General features: G+C 32.9%; 1 protein-coding gene across 2 annotated transcripts in view; it reads right to left on the reverse strand.

Annotated features, from left to right (window-relative positions):
- The window catches only part of EYS (eyes shut homolog), a 2089174-nt gene that overhangs the window by 1284198 nt on the left and 783699 nt on the right, over positions 1-21277 (reverse strand). For both annotated transcript variants that reach the window (XM_033217548.1, XM_033217547.1), the window contains one exon: positions 711-832. In XM_033217548.1, coding sequence (XP_033073439.1) covers positions 711-832 — 122 coding nt within the window. The remainder of the gene's footprint in view (positions 1-710; positions 833-21277) is intronic.

Genomic DNA, 21277 nt, shown 5'->3' on the forward strand with positions numbered 1-21277 from the left:
CAAGTGAGATTAAACTAAAGAGCTTCTGGATAGCAAACTATCAACAGAGTAAACAGACAACTGACAGAATGGGAAAAAGAGTCACAATCTATGCATCCAACAAAGGTGTGATATGCTGAATCTATAAGGAACTTATTTAACAAGCAAAAACCAACTCCATTAGAAGGTGGACCTAAGACATAAACACCTACTCAGAATTTCTATTTAGAGTTTCTTCAGAATTATCATCTAAAAACTCATTAATACAATTGAATTATGGAATATGTGGATAGTTTATATTATAAAATATATTAAAAATTTACTAAAATAATCCAAACTCACAATAATCTCTAAGCAAAAAATTGTAAGTTTTAATTTGGTGGACTCACTCCTTTCTTGGCATAGTGTGGTAGTTATCATACTGCATGGAAAGGTTCAAAACAATGTTAAGATGGCAAAAACATGTTTTGAAGAAGTAAATGCATTTGTATCATTTACCATATCAGAACATTGCATTTTCAAGTTAAAATTTGTTTATACTTTGTTGACATCTGGCCTTCAGTATTTTCAAATTTCAAATGATTGTGACACTATCTTGTTAGTGAATGGCTCTTCATCTCTGGGTGGTTATTTTAATTAAATGTATCTAAAGTAAAAATAATGTCTGGATGTATCCGAAGGACACTGAGCACGCCAAGTAATTTCATGAAGAAAACTAAAAACGTACTCACCGATAGCTTTTGCCAAGGTCAGTACAGGTGGAATTGTTCTTGCAAGGATTCATTTTACACTCATTGGATTCTTGCTCACAAAAATTTCCTTCCCAACCAGATAGGCACACACGCTGGTAGCTCTAAGGGAATATGAAATTATATATTTTTAGGCTATTTCTTACTATTAAGCCTATAATATAGATATTACTCCTGGCTATTTTGATATATTTGTCAATTTATAACTTTTTTTAGTTTTATAGAATGCCAATACTCCCCCCAAATGACTTTGACCCCATTTTTAAAACTGTGTGAACAGTATTCTTTAGTATCTAATTAAATAAAGTTTTCTAGTAATTCAATAGATTCTGCAGAAGGTATTAAAGATTTAAGCATTATGCTCACAATGTAGAATTATTATCTTTGTTAAATGTTTTAAAAGAAAAATAGCATGTTAGTAATATGATGTAGATGATGGAGTATAGATAAATAACTAACTCAGCAACTAGCTCACAAGTTAAAAATATAACTATAAATAAGGAAACTTTTGACAGATTTATTGTTACAGATAAATATTTAAAATAAATTAACAGAACTTTTGGTCAATCAAAATCGTAAAACTTTTCATGGTGTTTTTCTTAAACAGAGAATTGCCCTATGAAGATGTAATTCAAAATACTAGAGGTAAAATTTTGCTTTCCTAGTATTGGGCAAACAAACAAACAAAAGAAACACTTTAAATTGCTCTGTGAAAATAATTTCTATGTGAAAAAATGTTTTTGAAGAATAGAGCTCTTTTCAAGAATTAGATTTGGGGTTTGTTTCTGTAGAGAATCTAGATATAGCATTATAAAAATGGTAAAATCAGCATTAACTTATTTAAATCTGCACTTTTCAATAGAGTAGCCACATGTGGCTACGAAACATTGAAACATGGCCAGTACCAGTTGAGATGTGCCATAAATATAAAATACACATTGAATGTTGAAAATTTCGTATTAAAAAGGAATGCCAAGTATCTAACTTTTTTTTTTTTTTTTTTTTTTTTTTTTTTTACTATTTACATTTGGTTGAAATGGAAATAATTTTGATATAAAGAGTTAAATGAAACGTATGATTTCAATTAATTTCATTTATTTTGTTAACTTTTTTGTAGTGGCTACTAGAAAAGTTAAAACACAAAGAGAGATCTCATTTAATTTCCACTGAACAGAGTTGTCTTAGATAATGCCAGCCCAGTTTCTCCATTTGTTGATAGAGTTAAGAAGTCTATATACTTATAAGCACAATGTGATGAGTAGGAGCCCTGAGATTACAAAACACATCTTAGTTTAATACATCTCAACATCCTGTGCAGATCTAGCACCCTATGTTTAATTAATGTTGATTAAATAAACAAAAAAGAACAAACATGATATGATCAATAATGTAAAGGCTGAAGTTAGTACCCAAAACAAAATTCAAAATGATCCTGTATCAGTTTGCTACATTTGGACAGCATTTTTTTTTTTTTGCAAACATAACAGTGAAACATGGTAACCAGAAGAAAAATAAATTTATGCCCCATGCATGTACATTTAAGTTACAACAGTTTAAATGTATAAGAAGTTCTACTCAGTACTGTGCTTTGGTTGAAGAGGGCCAATTGGTTTTCCATGCTAGTTATTAATAACTAGCTTAAAAGCACAAGAATGAGAGCTACCTTATCAACGTTGTGCTTTATTCCTGACACATATACTAATTCTCCACTCAGAATATTCTTTAAGAGTACTCAAGTTTTGCTGGATTTTAGCAGCATTTTTTTTCATGTACCGTGCTCCCTACATTGTTAACTTCCTCCAGGAGTATGGTAACATTTACAGTTTTCATTGGTTGTGTTTGGCTTATTTTTTTTCTTTTTTTGTAAACATTAAAAGAGGACTTACATAAAAATTAAATATAATGATTATATTTTGTTTTATTAATGTGCTATGTAAAATGAAAGCAATTCCACAATAGGCAACACAACGTCAGCTGTGGTGAATGGGAGAAAATCATCCCACTCAGTAGCATAAATGGCATATGCATAAAATCTTTGGAAAACGTCCATTCGTTATGTTCTGAAATTCCTCATATTAAGGGGTATAAACTATTTCTGTAAAGACAAAAGCATAAACACACTGCTGGTTTTTATTTTGATGCCTCAATAATATTTTGAAACAAATTTAGTGAGTCAAAAAGTCAATCAAATTTTTCTGTAAATTCATATATTTCTTATAGGCTAATAACTACTGGTATTTTTAATAACTTGGTAATTAGTAGAAAATTATCAATTTCAGGGTATCATTATCATTAAATGATACTATAGCATTGAATTCCAGATATGATAAACTATGTACAAAAAGAAAACATAAAATGAAGAAAATAAAATTTAAAAATTAAAATTAAAAAATGTAAACAATGAAGAGAACAAAAGTGTACAGCAACTAAAAATTACCCGTTTGAGGATTTTTATTCATCAGTATCTCACTTGATTCAGAAGCATTTTCCTGAATTTTAGACATTCTTGTTGCAAAGCAGTTTCTCATTCAACATTGAATAATTGATTCCAGTAATTTAAAATAACTGTTATTTAAATTTCCACTGGTCAATACAGTAGCCACATATTAAAGTAAAACACTATTTTTAGAAGCACATTTTGAGCCAATTTTGATGGAAGAGGAAAGTATTATTAAAACATTTTTACCAAAAGGAGTAAAGAGTTGCATGATTTATTAAATTAGAGTCGTATCATTTTTTTACTTCTCACTACAAAGTAGGCATTACTCTTCTCACCAAACTTAGATAAAACAGTTTATGTCATTTGAAAATAGGCATGAGACAGGAAAGACAGAAGATGATAAAAACACAGGTCTAGCATATTGAACTCTGCAGTCAGTGAGAAAAATATAAAGACAAAGCTGTCAAGTTTGATGGTTGTAATTGCATAAACTATATAGTAGTTCACTTTTTCAGATCAACAGCCAGATATTTTTAATTTTTTGTTATCAGTAACATATGTACTAAAGTAAGATGGATGGCATAATTGTGAACATGTCTTCTGAAGTTAGATAATTTTTGAACAATATCTCTGATGCTTATTAAATCTCTAGACATATAGTATATTAGTTTTCTCTTACTGCCTAAAAAGTTACTACAAATTTAGTGTCTTAAAACAACATAAATGTACTGTCTCACACTTTCAATAAGTCAGTGTGCAAGTGTCAGTTACCTAAATCATTTGCTTTTGTTCTCACCATGCTGAAATCAAGATATTGACCGGGATGTGACCTCATCTAGGAAATGCAGTTCTCTTCCAAGTTCAATGATTGCAGCAGAATTCATTTCATTCTGCCTCTAGGACTTAGGTCTCCTTTTCTTGCTAGCTACCAGGTAAGGACTACTCTCAGCATTTAGAAGGTATTCGCAGGTCCTTGACACATGGCCTCCTCCTCTCACAGCATGCCAGTTTGTTTTTTTAAGAACAGGAGAATCTCTGCTGCTACTTCTTGTTTTGTTAAAGGCCCATCTAATTAGGGCAGCCCATCTAGGACAACCATATGTTTAATTAAATAAAAGTCACTTATAGGGGGTGTTAATTACACTATAAAGTCTCTTTCTACATATAATATAATCATGGAAGAAATATCATATTTACAGGTTTCACTCACACCCAAGGGGAGATTTTACAGGGCATGTATACCAGGAGATGGGAATCTCGAGGATCATCTTATAATTTTGCCTTTGATATCTACTAACGAACTTAATTTTTCCAAGTAGCCTACTCAAGTCATCTAAGCCTCGGGTGCCTTCATATGTAAAGTACTAACAATTTCTACTTCATAAATGTAGTCAAGCCTTGAAGGTAGTAATAACTATAATATTCTTAAGCCTAGCGACAAATAATTATCATTAATTAGTAGCAGGCATTGCCTCTAGGCAAAACAGTCTAGATTTAACAACATCAAGGAGTAATTGACAGAAGTACCACCATTGGCTCAAATCTATTCATCTATACATTACTTATTTTTATAAATATTTAAGCCATATAATAAGAGATAACCAGAATAGGAAAAACAAAAGAGGAAGAACAAGATAACCCAGCAAGATGTAATTAACGAACACAGACTTACACAAAGTGGATAAATATAAGAAAATATAAATGAGGAAAATGTATTAAAGATGAAATAGAAAATCATACTAAACCAGTAAACATTTAAAAATATACCAAAGGAGGGAGATTTGCTAACATAGACTCAAACAAAATTACTCCCAAGTCTTTATTTCCTCTCTTATGCCACATAGGTGAGGAGAATAGAAAAATAGGAAAAACTACTCAAATTATTTTTTGAGACTATCAAAACCTAGCTACCAAATTCTGGCAAGCATATAACAACAAATAGAAATTTAGCCAATATTTTTAGGATCAAAAAGTCAATTTTTCTTTAAAAAAACATAAGTTTAGATAGTCGAAAACAGTAGTGTATTTAAAATATATTATGTAATTTGAGCTGGAAATATTCCAGAAATGGAAATATGCCTCAACACAAGAAAATATTTCAGAGAAGGAAAATGCTTTTATCATTTCAGAGCAGAAAATTATTTTACAAAATTCAATACACATTCTAAAAATTTGTTTTAGCAAATGAAAACAAAATGGGAATGTACTTATATTAACAACTATCTACAAAATGATAAATTAAAAAAAAACTGCCAAACATCAGTTTACCACAAACAAATGTAGAAACTGAATTAAATATATATAGTATATATATAGTAATTGTAACATATATAGTGTGTGTGTGTGTGTGTGTGTGTGTGTGTGTGTATAGTAATTGTTGAATTGTTACAAGAACTGAAGTTGACTAGATCTTCTAAATCTAGAGAGGCAAGAAGCAAGCTAAGTTAAGACTATAGTGGGCTCTGCTTTTCAAACCAGGACATTTGTCCATTTGCTGCCAGATAAGTAGTTGCATCTAGATAAGCAGAAAGAAGTAGCAGGGGTTTTCAGCAGCTTCTTTGAATGAAAAGAAAATACTAGCATTCAGCTTGGTCAAGGAGATAGGTCCATGAAGAGAAGAACAGAGAGTGAGCCCAAAATTTGGTCAGCCCTATTCTACAGAGGCACTTTTTCCCTTTCAACCTTGCATTTGTAGTATGAAATTACATAAAAGTAAAGCATTAGCAGTCTAGTAGTGCAAGGCAGATAAAAGTTGGAGTTTAGGGCCTGCAATATCTAATAGTCTTGTTAAACACTTCTAGCTTTCAGTGAACACAACAGAGGGACATATCTTGAAGAACAAACCAGGAAAACAAAACAAAACAAAAACAAAAACAGCTTAAACTGCCTGAAAACCACACTTGCCTAAAATGTGATCATGTATTCCTATTCTGTCTGCCAGAAAAAAATAATAATAATAATAAAATCCTCTTTGGAAGATGTTAACATTAGATGGAGCTTTTTCAATGTTTGAAACAAAATGTCTGCTATTCATTAAAAAAGTTTCTTAAATGCTGATTACCAAATGTCAAGAGACAAACTGACAGTAGAAACATATGATTGAGACAGTGTGATTATTGGATAGAGATTTAAAAATGCCTATGATGAATACATATAAAAATATAGAAGACAAATAGGGAATTCCACTAGAAAACTGAAATCTATAAAAGAGACAAAGAAGAACTCTGAGTTTGAAAATTATCACCTGGAATTTAATAACTTAATACATTATTTTAATAATAGACATATTAGAGAGAATAAACTTGCTAGTAAAAAATATACAGATTGAAATATTTATATAAAGGATATAACAGTCATAAAAGAAAACAAAAGAAATATGGGAACTAATGACAATAGCCATTACTTGTTTAATTGGAGTATCAAAAAAGAAGGTAGAGAAATTGGGCAAGACCAATATTTGAAAAATTATTGACTGAGAATTTTCAAAAGATGACAAAAAGATAGTAACCACAGATTTAGAAACTTCTCAAGACCTCTGCTGGATACATAAAAATAAAACTTTGTCTAGATTAAAACTTCTGAAAATGAAAGACAAGGAGTAAATCATACAGGCAGTCAATGCACAAAGACATATTATCTTCAAAGGAACACAAAGATCACACCTCACTCCCCGGTATCAGAAGCAATAACTCAATGGGCCAACATCATAACGTAGTGAAAGAAAATAACTGCCAACCTAAACTTCTATACCCAGTAAAAACACACTTCAATTATGAAAGCAGAACAAATTCACTTTTTACAAAAAACAAAACCTGAGAACTTACTAAAGTGTTTAAAATTGTGGGAGTTTGTTGACAGAAAACCTGGATTTAAATTCAGGTTCTAAGAATTATGACTTACATAATTTTAAGCATGTTACTTAATTTCAACGCACATCAGAAATAATGCTACCTGCCCAATGAGGGTGTACTAATTATAACACTTAGTATAGGACATAATATAATATCTAACATAGTAAGACAACCATAAATTCTAACTAAAATGATCTGATGTCCTGTGACTTGTCCAGGTAAGCTAAACTACTTCTCAGTCTCTATGATTTTTGTTTCCTTTAATTTCTTCCACCTGGAATGACTTTGTCTGCTTCCACCAATCCCTGACCATACTTTCCAAGTTTTACCCATCTCTAAATGTCAAAACAAGTGCCACATAGTACCTGAAGCTTTGATAATTTCCTTCAGTATACCTTCTCACATTTACTGTTTTAGATTTTATGATACATTTAAAGCACATTAGTTACTTATGTACATATAAGCTGTATTCTGCTTAGTGCTTATTTTATTTAAAAAGATCTTAGTTATATTACTGTGTATTTCTCCAGTTTCTAAAGTACAAATTCTAAGAGGGCAGAAACTTCCTATTTATTTATTTATTTTTTTTAATTTATTTTTTTTAGCTTTTTTTTTATTATTATACTTTAAGTTCTAGGGCACATGTGCATAATGTGCAGGTTTGTTACATATGTATATTTGTGCCATGTTGGTGTGCTGCACCCATCAACTCGTCAGCACCTATCAACTCGTCATTTACATCAGGTATAACTCTCAATGTAATCTCTCTCCCCTCCCCCCCTCCCCATAATAGGCCCCAGTGTCTGATGTTCCCCTTCCCAAGTCCAAGTGATCGCATGGTTCAGTTCCCACCTATGAGTAAGAACATGCGGTGTTTGGTTTTCTGTTCTTGCGATAGTTTGCTGAGAATGATGGTTTCCAGCTGCATCCATGTCCATACAAAGGACACAAACTCATCCTTTTTTATGGCTGCATAGTATTCCATGGTGTATATGTGCCACATTTTCTTAATCCAGTCTGTCACAGATGGACATTTGTGTTGATTCCAAGTCTTTGCTATTGTGAATAGTGGAGGGCAGAAACTTTCTTTACTCTGTTCAACAATTATCATCATAATAACATTTAGAATAGTGTCTAATGTTTGACTGAATAGGTGCTAGAACTTGGAACATCTATAATGATATTCATTGGTACTAATATAGTCATGGAGGATATTTTATTTGATTTCTAGATATTTAATAATCTGATTTTCCTAACAAGAAAAAAAGATTTTTTTAAAAGAATTCATTTAAATAATTATTTCATTACAATCAACCAAAAGCAGCTCTATAAATGAAGAAATAAAATCCCCATTGAAAGAAAACTTGGATTGGTTCCATTTTGAAAAGTTTTTATATATTAGAATTATTGTATTTTATTCAATCTTAGCCACAATTTGTTACTAAAATGTGTGCTTTGTGAAACTTTCTATTAGATTCCAGAAAATGTAGATATATACTGAAAAAAATAGACATTTCAAATTATAGTCTCTTTCTGGTCATTATTTATGTAATTCTTGAAAGAAGGACAAATATTTTTTCTTTGCTTTAATACAAAACGTTTGAGGTAAAATTTGTAATAAATTTAATCCTTGAAAAATAAAGGGCTCTCCCTATTGACTTATTATTTGTTTTATTTAAATGTTATTTTAAGTTTTCACTTTAATTCATAAATACTTATAGAGTTGGCTATAGACACAAAGGTTTCCAAATACTGAATTCTGTTACTCAGGATTATACATAAAAACACTAATCTTTATTTATAAAAACAAACAGAAGTATCTTAATATGATTTCTTTCAGCAAGAGAAAATGATTTATCTTGGTGCTTTAAATCTAAAGTAAAATAATATGTATTATTCTGACAGAAAGTTACTGGAATACTTAGAAACAATTTCTATAAAATTTTATAAATGCTGAATTTGATTGAACATATTTTGAAGTAAGGCAAAGAAAATACATGTTACAATGTGTGATATTTTCAAGGCAAAACTGTTGTAGAAAAACACAATTTCTTTTACTTGGGAAAATGTAATACAAATACATGAAGAATATGAAAAGCCACATGCTGGATGAAGACAATATAGCGTATAAATCAAGCTATACTGGATTTTGAAACCATTTTCTAAATAAAACATAAACCTCTAAGAAACTTAGTCATTGTTTCCATGTGATTATATTTTTCATTAGTAACAAAAAAAAGCAAATAAGCATTTTAGTGCGTAATCCAAATGAGAAAACAAACATTAAATATAAATTTCTACTAGTTTTATTTCCTATATCTAGTAAATTTACTATCAAAATAATTTCAGCTGTTTGTCTACTATGCTATTTTCAATCTATAGTTTTTATTAGTAATCTTTACTTACAATTTGGTTCTCTTAGGGCATGCCCTACCTTCATAAACCATTTGTGATCCTTTTTGAAGGGTTCCTTTACCTTTGATGTTGGTTTAAAAAAGCAGAATTTAAAACTAGAATAAAGAAGTTTAAACTAACAGTAATAAACCATGGCAAAAAATAACTCATCTGTCATTGATGTTCACTGCTCAAACATATTTCTTATGTTTTGAATATTACCTTCCATATTGGCTCAATTTGACAATTAGAGATAAAGTCGAATACCCAAAGCTTTTTCTCTAGTACACAAATAATAAGAATTCAGAAAATATAATCTTGTATGAGATTATCACATAAATATGCCAGTACATAAATGCAATTCTGCAACAGATAGTTTTGGGGAGCATTACATTTTTTGCTCTGAAAGCCAAATGACAATAATAATGCAAGCACACCATGGACTAAAAATCACTGTACGTTTTGAACCACAAGTAGAAAACTCATTTCCAGTATTGTGACCTCAAAGAAAATTAGCAACTGAGGAAGAGCAAGATGGTGGAATAGAAAGTTTCAACAATTGTTCCCTCACCCCTGGCAAGGACACCAAATTAGCAACTATATACACTGAAAACACCTTCATAAGAACCAAAAATCAGTACATACAAAAATCAGTAGTATTTCTATATGCCAAAAGTTAACAATCTGCAAAACAAATCAAAAACATGAGCTGGGCATGGTGGCTCCCACCTGTAATCCCAGATCTTTGGGAGGCTGAGGCAGGCAGATCACCTGTGGTCAGGAGTTTAAGACTAGCCTGGCCAACATGGTGAAATCATTTCTCTACTAAAAATACAATACAAAACAAAAAGTTAGCTGGGCGTGGTGGCAGGCACCTGTAGTCCTAGCTACTCAGGACGCTGAGGCAGGGAAAACACTTGAACCTGAGAGGCGGAGGCAGCAGTGATCAGTGATCACGTCATTGCACTCCAGTCCAGTCTATGTGACAGACTGAGACTCTGGCTCAAAAAAAAAAAAAAAAAAAAAAAATTCCATTTACAGTAGCCAAAAATGAAATTAAATACCTAGGAATTAACTAGAGAAAGGAAACATCATAATAATGAAAATATAAGACACTGATGAAAGAAATTGAAGAGAACATCAAAAACTGAAAAAAAAAATTCCATGTTCATAGATTGGAAGAATCAATTTGTTAAAATGTCCATGCTATTGGGAGAGGACGTAGTAAGAGGTTGGTTAGGCACATAGAGAGGAGGAGTCTTGGAAGAGAGGCAGTGCACATGGAAACAGACTGGCACCACCCCTGTGGTGTAGCTAGCAGGTAAATATATGGTTAAGAACTTCCTCTTATACCAGGATGTTTGCTCAGAAGGGACTCTGCTGACTTAGGCGCAAGCACAATAAATCCACTAAATGTCCTGAATATGACCCAGAGCTAATTGTAATATCATTAGCATTGCCGTTTTAGTCCCCTATCCCATGGGTTTTGCTTAGGCATTCTTGGGTAATAACTAAGATGGAGTCACTATGGTCTACTCCAGATATGCATAGATGTAACAGCCCCCCGGGGGGGACTTTACTCCTCCCATTAAGGCTGAACCTGCAGAAGGCTTTCTTGTTTTTCCCCCCTACACACACAAAAAAATTCCCCAGCACTCAGACCCATTTCTGGGAAATCGGTTTGGGTCCCCTCTCGCTGCTAATAATTTTTTTGTTGCTTAATAAATTCTACTCTGTCTTACTCACTCTCTGGTGTCCACATGCCTTATTCTTCTTTGTCCTGAGACAAGAACTCAGACCTCACTGAATTAAGGAATAGGGAAACTGCAACACTATGCAAAGCAGTCTACACGTTCAGAGTAATCCCTATCAAAATATCAATGACGTCCTTCACAGAAATAGAAAAGAAAATTCCAAAATTTATATGCAACCACAAAAGACCCAAGATAGCCAAAGCTATCCGAAGCAAAAAGAACAAAACAGAAATAATTACATTACTTGACTTCAAATTATACTACAGAGCTGCAGTAACCAAACAGCATGTTGCTGGCATAAAAACAGATACAGATCAATGCAACAGATTAGAGAACCCAAAAACAAATCCACACACCTACAGTGAACTCATTTTTGATAAAGGTGCCAAGAACATACACTGGAGAAAAGACAGTTTCTTCAATAAATAGTGCTGGGAAAGCTGGACATCCATACGCAGAAGAATGAAACTGGATGCCTATCTTTCATCATGTACAAAAGTCAAATCAAAATGGATTAGGTAATTAAATCTAAGACCTGAGACTATGTAACTACCACAGAAAACTGAAGAAAATCTCCAGGACATTGGTCAAAGTAAGTATTTCTTGAGCAATACCCACAAGCACAGGCAACCAAAGCAAAAATGGACAAATGGCATCACATCAAGTTAAAAAGCTCCTGCACAGCAAGATAAACAATCAAAGTAAAGAGACAATCCACAGAATAAGAGGAAAATATTTGTAAATTACCTATCTGACAAGGGACTAATAACCAGAATATATAAGGATCTCAAACAATTTTATAGGAAAAAAACTCTAATAATCTGATCAATAAATGGGCAAAAAAATTCAATAGACATTTATCAAAAGAAGACACACAAATGGCAAACAGGCATATGAAAAGGTGCTTAACATCGTTGATTATCAGAGAAATTCACATCAAAACTACAATGAGAAATCATCTGACCCCAGTTAATATATCCAAAAGATGCAACACCAAATGCTGGTGAAGATGTGGAGAAAAGGGAATCCACTTATACTGTTGGTGTGAATGTAAATTAGTACAATCACTATGGAAAACAATTTGAGGTCCCTCAAAAAAACTAAAAATAGAGCTATCAAATGATCCAGCAATCCCACTGATGGGTGTATACCCCTCAAATGAAAATCAGTATATCAAAGAGATATCTTCACTCCCATGTGTGTTGCAGCACTGTTCACAATAGTCAAGATTTGTAAGCAACCCAAGTGTCTATCAAAAGATGAATGGATTTTTTAAAATGCAGTAAATATATACAATGGAGAGATATTGAACCATCTAGAAGAATGAGATCCTGTCATTTGCAACAACATGGACGGAACTGGAGATTATTATGAAGTGAAATAAGCCAGGCACAGAAAGACAAATCAAATATTGCATGTTCTCACTTAGTTGTGAGACCTATAGAACAAAACAATTGAATTCATGGACATAGAGAGTAGAAGGACGGTTACCAGAGCCTGGGAAGGGTAGTGGATGGTTTCAGAGACAGGTATTAACAAGAACAATCTCTCTATTGTGCCAAGTATTCTGATCAGATGTCTAAGGTGTTCCTAGTGATTGGTTAATCTCTGAGTAACAAAATTATGTTGTAAAGTTTCAGCTGCCAACACAGTTAAGTAGTTCACAACTCAGTGTGAACACAGTTAAGTAACTCACAATTCAGGTTTTTTTTGTTTTTTTTGTTTTTTTGGTTTTTTTTTTCAGAAGAACCACTGTTAAAGTTTGCCTTTGTTGCCAATCACTTACCACAGTGCATGGGCAAATATGTGTTTAAAAACATGCAGAAAGAAATTTATATTGTTCAGTCACAATGATTGATGTTTTATTCACCAAGCACATAAGTGATATTAGTCTTAATGCCTTTCAATTTAATAAAATCAATGGTAATTTTTAGGTATAGAAAAAAAGTGGAGTCTCTAAGGCTAAGTTTGATTTGTGATTTGAAGTTTACAAATAGTTTTCCAGACATTTTCTTAATCCTGTTAACAAATATTTATAATGAGAAGAAATTACTAATACCTTCTCATTGTGAATATTAATATGAATAATAAAAGTAATCTGTGATTATGTAGAATATGGAGTGAGTGGTTACTTTATAATCATCTGTCATATAATCATTTTCTTATAAAATAAGGGATAATTTTAGGCAAGTATCTTCAAATGTTAAGACAAAAATGATTTTGAAAGGATTTTTCCTTTTACCTTTTTAAATTGTTGTCAACAATTTTTTTAACAATGTAGAACCCAAACAGTGTTTCAGTATTCAGGTAACTGAATAGTGTTTTATATAACTTTCTTTTTTCCAATATATATTCCAAATTATTTATGTTTTCCTTTTCATTTTTTTTCTACTTTTAGAAGAGCCAATTGTGATTCAACTTATATCTACAATTCTGAGTCTGTTCCCCAAATCCTTGACGTCACAAAAGAAATCCATGCCATCTTATATCTGGCATTACTTTTTTTTTTTAACTTTTATTTTAAGTTCAGGGGTATATATTCAGGTTTGTTACATAGGTAAACTTGTAGTATGGTGGTTTCTTGTACAGAATATTCCATCATCAGGTATTAAGCCTAATATTCATTAGTTATTTTTCCTGATCCTCTCCCTACTCGCTACTCCCACCCTCCATCCTCTGATGGGCCCCAATGTGGGTTGTTCTCCTCTATGTGTCCATGTGTTCTCATCATTTAGCTCTGATTGACACATGAAAACACGTGGTATTTGGTTTTCTGTTCCTGGGTTAGTTTGCTGAAGATAATGACCTCCAGCTCCATCCATGTTCCTGCAAAGAATGATTCATTTCTTTAGTACGGCTGCATAAACCATAGTGTATGTGTACCATATTTTCTTTATCCAGTCTATCATTGATGGTCATTTAGGTTGATTCCTTGTCTGTGCTACTGTGAATGGTACCACAGTGAATATACGTGTGCATGTATCTTTATAACAGAACAATCTATATTTATTTGGGTATATACCTAGGAATGGGATTGCAGGGTTGAATAGTGGTTCTGTCATTACATCGTTGAGGAATTACCACATTGTCTTCCACAATGGTTGAACTAATTGACTTTGATATGGAATGTAGCCCTTCAAAGACATGTTTCCCAAAGGAACATTTTGCTTTTGGTCAATGGTGTTGTATGTATCTGTTGTTGTAAACTATTAATTACTCAAATAACTTTTAATGTAAGTAAATGAAATCCTATTATGATCATCTAACTGTAGTGAATAGGAATGAAGTGATCAGTTATCCTTTCTAATATATCATACATATATATATACACACATACACACAATTTATATAGACCTAAATTGTATATTTGTATATACATGTACAACTGTGTGTATAATTCCTCCTCCTCTTTAAAATACTCGACAGCTACGTTGTTCACCTCACAGTCATTTATAAGCTAAGAATAATGTTTTGCAAAAAATGCATGCTTCATCAGTACAATGGAGTAAGTCCCGAGGGAATCTATAAGGCATTTTCATGTATTCTATTTATTCTATTACATCATTAATTCTCTCCCAACTCACAATCCTACTAATACACCTTCTTAACGCTCAGTGCACTTGTGTTGCAATTCAGCTTCCGTTTTGCGCCCTTATGGTATTAGACAGTTTACTTAGCCTATCCCTTTACTTATAAAGCTGGAAAAATAATAGGAAATTTTGGGGAGATAATTTCTGAAGAGTTTTTTCATACTCATATACTAAAAATTAATTATAATTTCTCTCTCATAATTAATTGATCCATTAGTATTTTAAAATTCTCAGAGTTTTCATTCTTCACCACTAGTGAAGTCACCAAAATCATAACCATAACTTTGTCCCGTTTCCCCTAAGACATTTTGTATCTCCAAAACCTCAAATTATGATAGTCTGTTCTTTGTCACTACTTCTTCAGCTTTATCACTCCTAACCCTGCATTTCTATTCTAGCTGCTATTCTTCTCTTCTCAGTGTTTCTCAGTCAGCACCCTTGCTTTCTAACCATTAGTTCTCTCTCTTCACTTTTCAGCATAAACACCATCATAAGGGGGTTCCCAAAAAATGCACCACTAGTAGTACATGAGATGGTCTGATAAACAGAGGTTTATTTTAAACTTTGCCTCTTTATCTGTGTTAAAAAAAAAATTATATTTATCTAATTTATCTATTTATCTCTTTATCACTCTATCTCTTTATCTAATAGTATTAGATAGATAAAGTATACCATTTCTTCACTCTAAATTGTGTTACAAAAATAGAACAAGTAGGTGGTGCATGGTGGCTCATGCCTGAAACCGTAGCCCTTTGGGAGGCCAAGGCGGGAGGATCACTTGAGTCCAGCAGTCCGAGACCAGCCTGGGCAACATAGGAAGACCCCTTGTCTCTACAAAAAAAAAAAAAAAAAAAGCTAGTCATGGTGTTATGTGCCTGTAGTCCCAGATACTCAGGAGACTGAGGGGCTGAGGCTTGAGGGACGCTTGAGCCTAGGAGTTTGAGGCAGCAATGAGCTGTGAATACACCATTGCACTCCAGCCTGGGCAATAGAACAAGACCAGGTCTCCTCCCCCACAACCCTGAAGAAAAGAGCGAGAGAAAGAGAGAAATATAGAACAAGTGCACCAAATTCTAAGTAGATTACTGAAAAGTAGTATATTTTAATTAAAAAATGATTTAAGTGGTATAAACATTTGTATCAATAACACAAATTTCTATAATTTTGATTAGCTCAATGAGGCTGAAAAATAGGCCCTTAGTCCTATTATCGCATCTCCTTACTTCTGTATTACTGTACTCAGGACTATTTGAATACTATTTTCTATGTAGTTTAAAGTATTTTGAACTTTTATGGTAAAAGGTATGCATACGAATGTGTGTGTACATGTATTATTCTAAGTGCCACGCTACAGACAATGGTTTATCTTTGTTTAGCAGAAAATCTTTCTCTAGGTGTAGTAAGCTAGTGTTCTGATTAGAAAGCCCACATTCTAAAGATAGTTACTGTAAATACTTCAGTTATCTTTATCTCTCACCAACACTCAATACTTTTGCAAATAGCAAAATACTAATTTACAAATTGGATTTTATTAGTGAAATTATTATTAAAGATATATAGACTTAGCAAATATTTTACAGCCATTCTTAGTTCCTTCTTGACCAGGATGTAGTGAGCCCTACAGTCATTAGCCATAGGAATGCACCTTAGGTTTGATAATTTAATTATCCTTTACCTCGCCCTTTGTTCAGACATTTCCCATTCTTTTGACTCTGAAAGATGTTAAGATAATCCAATGACTGGAATATTGTCAACTGTGACCTAACGTGAAACTTTTATACAAAACATTTCTGAGACCACCAAAAGATAGAGAAAAGAGATCTCATTGATGCAATAAATGTGTGCATGATAGCATAATTTGGCCTATGGTTTGTTTTTGATAACAGAGTGCTAAATTAGTGAGGAAGGAAGCAACTCACACTATTTCTAACTATTCGTAGTGATCGAGACACACCAAGTGGAAAATAATAATATTATCTATGTTCAAACAGATTTTAGTCAATTTCCAAATCCTTAAGTATATTTCTATTCATTTTTTCAGATGAGTGAAATAGGAGTCTTTTGTATACCAAAAGTTCACTGAATAATTAATAACGTACACCACATATATAAAATGCTGACCAACAGCAAAATATTTCTTTAGAAAATAAACTATCCCTTTTAAGTTATAAAATGTAATATAGAATTACAATATTATTATGTTGTACTTTATTAGATAAAACACACATGAATACACTAACTACTTTTAAGCAATAGGGGTTGTTATTTCCAGGTAGACACTATAAAGCAATGGTTATCAACTGGATTTTGTAAAACGTTATATCTATAACTTCTCAACAAATTTTATCTTTTATGATTATCACCAGTATAACATACTTTTAATAAACACATACTTTTCAAACTATTGGAAAGTAAGATCTATATCATTTGGGTTTAAAATAAAAGTAACCCAAATTTTAGTGAGATTTTAATATAAGGCTCTCAATATGTATTCATGTAAATTATGAAGGAATTTTTATTTCCTCTTTAATTTGGAAATAGGCACTTTTTTATCATCTCTCTAACTTCTTTCCCTTCAACAGTTTTCAAACCATATTATTTATGATTAAGTGGATACTCAGCATTCCTTATTTCTTAAAGAAAAATCTTTCAACTTTAATAAATGATTTTATTTAATTATTAGATATTTTTGAGCTTTATGTTATTAATATACTGTGACACTTTAAAAGTCCTAATTTTAATTATATTCACTTTTCTTTCCTGTCTACTGAGATAATTCATATATTCTAATTTTAGCCAATATTTATTTGTTGATAAAACATTTTATGTTTTTTAAGGTGAATATTTGGGAAATTTCCTATCACAGTGGTGGCACCACCAAGCAATTCATCAAAGTATGAGCTACACTCTTTGCTCTTTAGTGGATGCAAAAGAACATAAAATATGTCTTTTTGCCTAAAAAGCAAAAGTATGGAAAGTTTCTATTAATAACATTAATAACAATTGAGTTCATAGAAATGAATTCTATATAGGTTGGGCACAGTTGCTTGCGCCTGTAATCCCAACACATTGGGAGGCCAAGGCAGGCAGATCACTTGAGGTCAGAACAGCCTGGCCAACATGGTGAAATCCCTGTCTCTACTAAAAATACAAAAATTAGCCAGGTGTGGTGGCACACACCTGTAATCCCAGCTACTTGGGAGGCTAAGGCACAAGAATCACTTGAACCTGGGAAGTGGAGGTTGCAGTGCGCCGAGATCACACCATTGCACTCCTGCCCGGATGACAGAGTGAGAATCCATCTCAAAAAATGAAATTAATTTTATATAAAACAATTTACCCTCATGCCCAAGAGCAATAAATAAATGCTATTAAGTTATATCATCATAATATTAAGCAAAACTTAAAAACTGAAGCATAGAAAATTCATGTAGCCTTTTTTTGGACATTATAATTATTTGCTGAATATGTATTAAATGATCTGCATCCTAGGTGTTTGAAATATTTTAGTTAACAAAATTGATAAAATATTCTTGCTTGAATGCTTATCTGAAAATTACTATTATGTTCATACAGGAAGATCACAGTATTGAGCCTAAATGATCATAAAAAGATAATAAAATAGCTGTTGTTTATAGGCCTTTTTGTCCAATATATTATATACGTTATTACAATGTAAATATATGTATTTTTATTTTTTACATATAGGAAAGGAAAGGCATTGATATATTTGTAAATGTGCTGATTAACTTGTCACTAATTGAAGAATCATATAAATGAAGATCATTCAGAATTTTGGTTCTCGGTTATAAATGAGGACAGCAAAATGACAAAATAAAAGAAAAAAACAAAAAGGCAAATTTTCTAACTCATGAGTACCCCCATGAGTTTTATACTTTTTATATAGCATCATCCCTAACTTTTTTCATTTACTTTACAGAGGTTATCAGATTTATTACAAAGTATATTGACGATTCAATTGGTTTTATATGCTCCTTGCTTGCTTGCTTTTTTATATTTTATGAACAGATATATTTTGGATACATATATTAAGATACAGCTACTTACAAACTATTACTGAAAACAGAATGTATTTTATATATTAGGGTTATATAGATTTTGAAGCAGTTTACGGCTTGAAATTTGCCACTGAAAGTTCTGTCTTTTTCAAAAGGTAGTGACTTTAAGAAGTGTTTGGTTGCCTAATAGCTGCTGAAAATTGTGTGTGTGTGTGTGTGTGTGTGGTGTGTGTGTGTGTGTTTGTCTGTGTGTTTTGAAGTCTATTCAAAATGCTTGTTTATTTTACTGGGTTGAGAAATGGGTATAAATGGTACAGGGAATTTAATTTAATTTGATCAACTGAAAGTTACTCCATGCCTTTGAGTTGGAGAAAAGACAAGATGATTTCTTATGAGTGAATTATTTCTTGCTAAACATACGTTTTTCTGAGTTGTTGCTTTATTATTTACTTAGATAAGTATCAAAACATGATTAAAAAAAGATTCATTTATCCTATATGTTAATGGATAGATTATTTTTAGCTATGAGAAAAGAGAGTCTAAATTGGTTTGTTTGAATGTTTTGTCAAAATCTAGCCAGAAACTGGTGTGGAGGGTGGGTATTGTTTAACTTGCTAAATGTTTAAGCTTGTTGATTGTTAGGCAGTCCTGATGCTTTAATTTAAGGATGGAATTATGTTATATTCTATTAAATTTGCCATGGCTTAGAATTAATAACTGTTGATGAGAGATGTATGGTGTAAAGCCAAATATCTGCTTCTCTTTATGTGAGGATGAAAACAGGTTATGTGGTCATTCTGCTGATAAAAGATAGGGCCACCCTCAAGGGGCTTTAGGGCAAAATCTGTTCTATTGCCTTTTCTAGTTTCTAGAATTGCCTTCTTATCACCCTTGGTTTATGCCCACATTTTCCTTCATCTGTAAAGACAACAGTGTAACATGGTTGTTTCAATCCTCATATTGCCTGTTTCTTCTATCTTCAAATCTCTTTCTGCCTCCCTCTGATAAAGATACTTGTGATTACATTTAGGACACACATGGATAATCCAGGATAATGTCCTCAATATCCTTAATTTAATTGCACCTGCAAAATTCCTATTACCATATAAAATAACTCTCACCAGTTCTACAGGTTCTAGGAATTGAAACCTCATCTCTTTAGAGTCCATTAAGTCTACCCTTTGATCATCTGGCTACTCTATGGCATTCTATACACAAAGGTAGCCCTACAGTTAGCACATCAAACAGTCATGGTTTTCAAATTAAATTCCATTGCATTATTAAATTATATTCCACTATTACAGGAAATACTTTTTTCTTTGAAGTTTCTTTCTAATCAACTACCACTACCTTATTACTGGGATGTTATCTTTAGCCTCAATCATGGCATCCATTTTCTATGTAATCTGCATATCTCTAACCATACTCAGTCCTACTTCACAGCAGCCAGAATTACTTTTCTAGAAATTAAATATAGCTATGTTACTCAATTCCTTAGAAAGACTCTGCTTATTTCTACCATTCATGGGACAAAATCTAAACTTACACTTTGGAATAAGCTGTCCACTACAGTCTGAGATCAAAACCCCATTTTTTTTTTAAGACAGAGTCTCACTCTGTCCTCCATGCTGGAGTGCAGTGGCCCGATCTTGGCTCACTGCAACCTCCACCTCCTGGGTTCAAGTGATTCTCCTGTTTCAACCTCCTGAGTAACTGGAATTAGAGCCCCACACCTGGCTAATTTTTGTATTTTTGGTAGAGATGGGGTTTCACGGCCGGGCGCGGTGGCTCAAGCCTGTAATCCCAGCACTTTGGGAGGCCGAGACGGGTGGATCACGAGGTCAGGAGATCGAGACCATCCTGGCTAATAGGTGAAACCCCGTCTCTACTAAAAATACAAAAAAAAACTAGCCGGGCGAGGTGGCGGGCGCCTGTAGTCCCAGCTACTCGGGAGGCTGAGGCAGGAGAATGGCGGAAACCCGGGAGGCGGAGCTTGCAGTGAGCTGAGATCTGGCCACTGCACTCCAGTCCGGGCGACAGAGCGAGACTCCGCCTCAAAAAAAAAAAAAAAAAAAAAAAAAGAGATGGGGTTTCACCATGTTGGTCAGGCTGATCTCGAAGTCCCAACCTCAGGTGATCCACCTGCCTTGGCCTCCCAAAGTACTGGGATTACAGGCATGAACCACGGTGCCCAGCCTTCATTGTCTTTCTATAACCCACATCATTCCATTCAGTACAGCATATGCTCCAACTACACTGAGAATTAACACTAGTTTATAAATCTGTACCATAAAATTAACTCCAGCATTTTGCTTGGAAAGCTCCCATTTATCATTCAGGAAGGCAGGTGCTAAATTTAATAATGATTTTTCTTCCTTCTGCAATGTATAAAAATGACTGCTCCATCTTTTGGGTTTTCACAATTCATTCTTATTTCTTTTATACTTGTTGCATGGTGTTTTTTTTTTTTTTTTTTTTTTTTTTTAAATAACGACTCTATC

The sequence above is a fragment of the Trachypithecus francoisi genome, unplaced genomic scaffold (genome assembly GCF_009764315.1).
Source record: "Trachypithecus francoisi isolate TF-2019V2 unplaced genomic scaffold, Tfra_2.0 Lachesis_group10, whole genome shotgun sequence".
Classification (NCBI taxonomy): Eukaryota; Metazoa; Chordata; class Mammalia; order Primates; family Cercopithecidae; genus Trachypithecus; species Trachypithecus francoisi.